This window comes from Austrofundulus limnaeus, unplaced genomic scaffold, assembly GCF_001266775.1.
Source record: "Austrofundulus limnaeus strain Quisiro unplaced genomic scaffold, Austrofundulus_limnaeus-1.0 Scaffold1600, whole genome shotgun sequence".
NCBI lineage: Eukaryota > Metazoa > Chordata > Actinopteri > Cyprinodontiformes > Rivulidae > Austrofundulus > Austrofundulus limnaeus.
This window is the reverse complement of record NW_013954002.1, coordinates 50273-54091: the sequence shown is the minus strand read 5'-3', so window position 1 is coordinate 54091 and position 3819 is coordinate 50273. Positions and strand designations below refer to the sequence as shown.

The 3819-nt window shown below is 37.6% G+C and overlaps 1 protein-coding gene across 2 annotated transcripts in view; it reads left to right on the top strand.

Moving 5' to 3' along the window:
* The first annotated feature begins 478 nt into the window (after window positions 1–478).
* Window positions 479–3819, top strand: part of clgn (calmegin) — an 11179-nt gene continuing 7838 nt past the window's right edge. For both annotated transcript variants that reach the window (XR_001312486.1, XM_014033017.1), the window contains exons 1-4: window positions 479–679; window positions 2284–2520; window positions 2601–2674; window positions 2793–2851. Coding sequence is in view for 1 of the 2 variants with exons in the window: in XM_014033017.1 (XP_013888471.1) it covers window positions 494–679; window positions 2284–2520; window positions 2601–2674; window positions 2793–2851 (556 nt within the window). In the remaining variant the exon portion in view is untranslated. The remainder of the gene's footprint in view (window positions 680–2283; window positions 2521–2600; window positions 2675–2792; window positions 2852–3819) is intronic.

The following is a 3819-nucleotide window of genomic DNA, read 5'->3' as shown; positions in this document are numbered from 1 at the left end:
ATTTATTGGATGAAACAACGCCTACTAAAAAACCTAAACCACTTACTTTTAAACAGTTTGCGGTCTGCACATTTTTTTTAGCAAAAAAAGAAAAGAAGTGTTTTGGACTATGTGGTAAAATAATAAGCAGTTTTACTGGTAACTTTCAGCAGTAATTTAGTTTTGTGGCTAAAGTTAATTTAAATTAAAGAAACGAGTTTATTTGCATTAAAGCAAAACACAACATGTAAACATTGCACGTCCAGCATCCAGGTTTTTTTTTTAATTAGAGCAACTTCAAAGATGTTTATTTACTTACTTACATCTGCTGCTTTTTACCAGTGATACTTTTGAGGTGGATAGAGTTGTTTGTTTGTTTGTTTGTTTGTTTGTTTGTTTGTTTGTTTGTTTGTTTGTTTGTTTGTTTGTTTGTTTGTTTACAGTCATTCTCGTCTTCTTGGTTTCCTCTGTTCGTGAACGCATCAGTGCCGCTCGCCATCTGCTGCTACTGCGCATGCTCAGAAGCAGCACCGTTATCCAGGCCGAGCTGTCATTCACCATCTCAAGCAGCAGATCTCCTGGGATTTTTTTTATCCAGCCCTTCTTTGGGGAGACTCACAGTGGGATAGGTGCACGGGAATTTAACACAGAGAAGCTGTTTTTGAGAATTTATTTTCCTGGAGTAAGAAGAAAGAACAAGGTTTGTGTTTGTGTGTTCTGTAAGCCTCTCTCTGCGCGATGCATCTCTCCCATTCAGTGCGACATCAATGCTAACTAGCTAGCTGCTATCCATTCATTTTTACTGATAAACAAAACGTTTTACGGTCGTGTTTAAATTGAAATAAAAAATTTCCAGCTTATGTTTTTAGATTTAGTGTGTGTTTAATTAGCAGGTAGCGTGTTTTAAGAATTTTAGTTTACCAGATAATAAAACGTTTCTTGTTTGTGATCGGCGCGCCTCCCTGCTAGTTAGCATTAGCCACAGGAGCAGGTGCTGCAGCCAGACGAAGCTGAAGTTAGTGTCCGATTTTAGCTTCTGATTCGGGAAATGGCTAAAGGGCATTCCACCTAATTTACCAGTATTTTCAGCTTCTTTTAATCTGCTCCAGTTTAAAGAACTAAAATACTCYGGCTCTTCAAACCTGGACTAGAATATCCTACACTGAATGCAGAATATTTAAAACCAAATTTGAGATTTGAGAAACCTCCYATAAAGACGATTTTTATCACTTTTTGTGCATTTGGACCTAACTAGACCTGGTCCAGATGCAAAACTACAACGTATAGACTCTTCAAACCTAGCATAGGTTATTATTTATAAACAAGTAAAGGATTTCTGAAACTCTTGTCTGATTTGTGAAACTTCAAGAAAGGGTGAAAATGAAAGAGTGACACTGAAGTCAACAACTAGATCCTCCACCAAAGAACTTTAAAGTTAAACCAAACTATCTTAAAGTAACTCAGGGAGACCTGATAAATTATCATTGCATGGTCAGATCTTAAATCTGCACCATATAGTTTATGATAGCCTTTTTTGTTTGATTTTCAAAAGCTTTGGAATGTCTTTTTAAAAACCTGGACAAATAACTCCAAACTAATGTTTAAAAACAGAAATAAATGTGAATTTCTGGAACAGGAATACCAGAAACTATGACTTGAAATAGTAATAGTATTTATTCTGGGTGGAATGACCTTTTTATAAATTAACAATTTGTGTGTATTACTGTTGAAGCAATTAAATATTAAATGAGCTGCTTTTCTGGTTCTGGTTTGATGTTTTCATGTTAGGTTTTGTTTCTCTGAAATCATTTTATGTTTCTGCTGTTGAGTGGTCGCCACAGAACCATGTGATCACTTAATTCCAAACATTTATGTCAAACGCTGTTAAATGCTGCTTTAATCTTCAGTCAGGAACATAAAGTTAAAGGTTTTAAGAGAGTGTAAAAATTAGAAGAAAAAAGCCTGAATGAGCAGAATGTTTTGATCTATGAAATACTAAAATACTAAAAATGCACAGATTATGCAGAAGTTGTTAGGTTACAATAAGTTTACAGAAAAATAAAAAAACAGGACAATCAGAGTGAATCAGCACAAAAACAGTTGTTAGCCTAAAAATAAGAGAAGCGTATTGAGGACACGGATCACCTCCATCTCACCCACTCTGCTCTGTCATTTTACACACTTGTGTTTTCTATTTTTACACCCAGCACCCACACACAGTGCAGCTGCTTCTATACTCTCCCCCTGCTGTTTATTATTTTATCTCACCTTCTTCCTCCCCTGGTTCTGGTCCCCCCCCCTCAGATGAACTTGGGTGGGGGCTGGATGTGGCGCCTGCTGCTCCTGTCCTCGCTGGCCGCCGCTGCCGTGGCGGCTCACGAGGGCCAGTGGGATGGGGACGTCTCGGACGACGACTTGGGTTTGGACGAGGAGGAGCTGAAGGTTCTGATGGACGAGGAAGAGGACGAAGCAACGGTGGCGGACGAAGAGCAGCCCGACGACGCGGATCAGGCCGGTTCTGATACCAATGTCACCTTCCAGGTCGGAAACGGGACCAAAACTTTTTAGCTGTTTTTAATTTGTGACATAAAATCTTGACTCTAGGATCTCTTACCTTCCAGGTAACGTACAAGACTCCAGTTCCAACTGGAGACGTTTACTTTGCTGAGACGTTTGATGACGGATCACTGGACAGGTATGACCCAAACATAATCCATCGTTTTGGTAACTGTTGAATAAACTGTTGAATAAACTGTTGGAGAAACTCACCTGATCACTGTGAGCTGGAAGTTTGCTGATGTTGACCTCTGCAGGTGGCAGCTGTCAAAAACAACAAAGGAGGACGCAGATGAGGATATCGCCAAATATGACGGTTTGTTGTTGTTTTTTAAATATCCCAACCTGCAACAGATCCATTTTTCTCACATTTACAATAATGGATCACCTGAATGAACATCGACACCTGATTTTAGTTTTTGGAGTCAACCTGGATGTAAAGAGCTGCTGCAGCTAGCTGAACTTAAACACTCCAGATTTAACAAATATTGAGCTCATATTTGAAATGGTAGTAGCTGAGAGTCTTTCCATGTCCATCCTCTGAGCTCTAATAGATGGCGTATTTATTTATTTTATTATCTGTTTTTGAAGGGAAAGTACAACAAAACATTATCACTCATAGGCAACAGATGCATCATACTAGCTTCTAGCTAAAAGCTAATTTACAGCCCTCGTCTCTGGTTTGGCTTTTGACAGAACAGTAAGATATATGTGATAATACCATTGCATGCATATACAGCACATTTGAGCTGCTTTGGTAGATATAGGGTTTATATTAGTCTTGATAGTCTTGGACATTTTCTTAACATGACAATCAAAGTTTAGTTTAAAGTCTATAATAACCCCAGATATTTGATTTCCTGATGGTCTATATTTACTTTAAACCCTTTCTGTGTTTTTCTCTTTAAAGAAACACATTGAAACTGTTTTTGTATAGTTTAAAATTAGGCAACTGAGATATTCCAACTAATTGCTTAGTTAATAATTTTGCAGCCTGATAGGAGAGTCTGCAGTTACATAAATGTGACCCATCATCACATCGAAACGAGGATCAAGTCTATAAGTGGGATATGGAGAAATAGGCAAATGAACTGTTTTGATTAAAACACTTACAAAAATTGTGTTTTGTCAAAATATAATAAATAAATGCCTTATCAATGTTTAATTTGATTGAACTGTCAGAAATATAATCATAAAACATTTTTGAAGCATAAAAAGAAAAAAATAGTATAGGTCTTCTGGACGGGTTCTTCTCTAATGAAACGTTTCGTCTCTCCTCCAAGA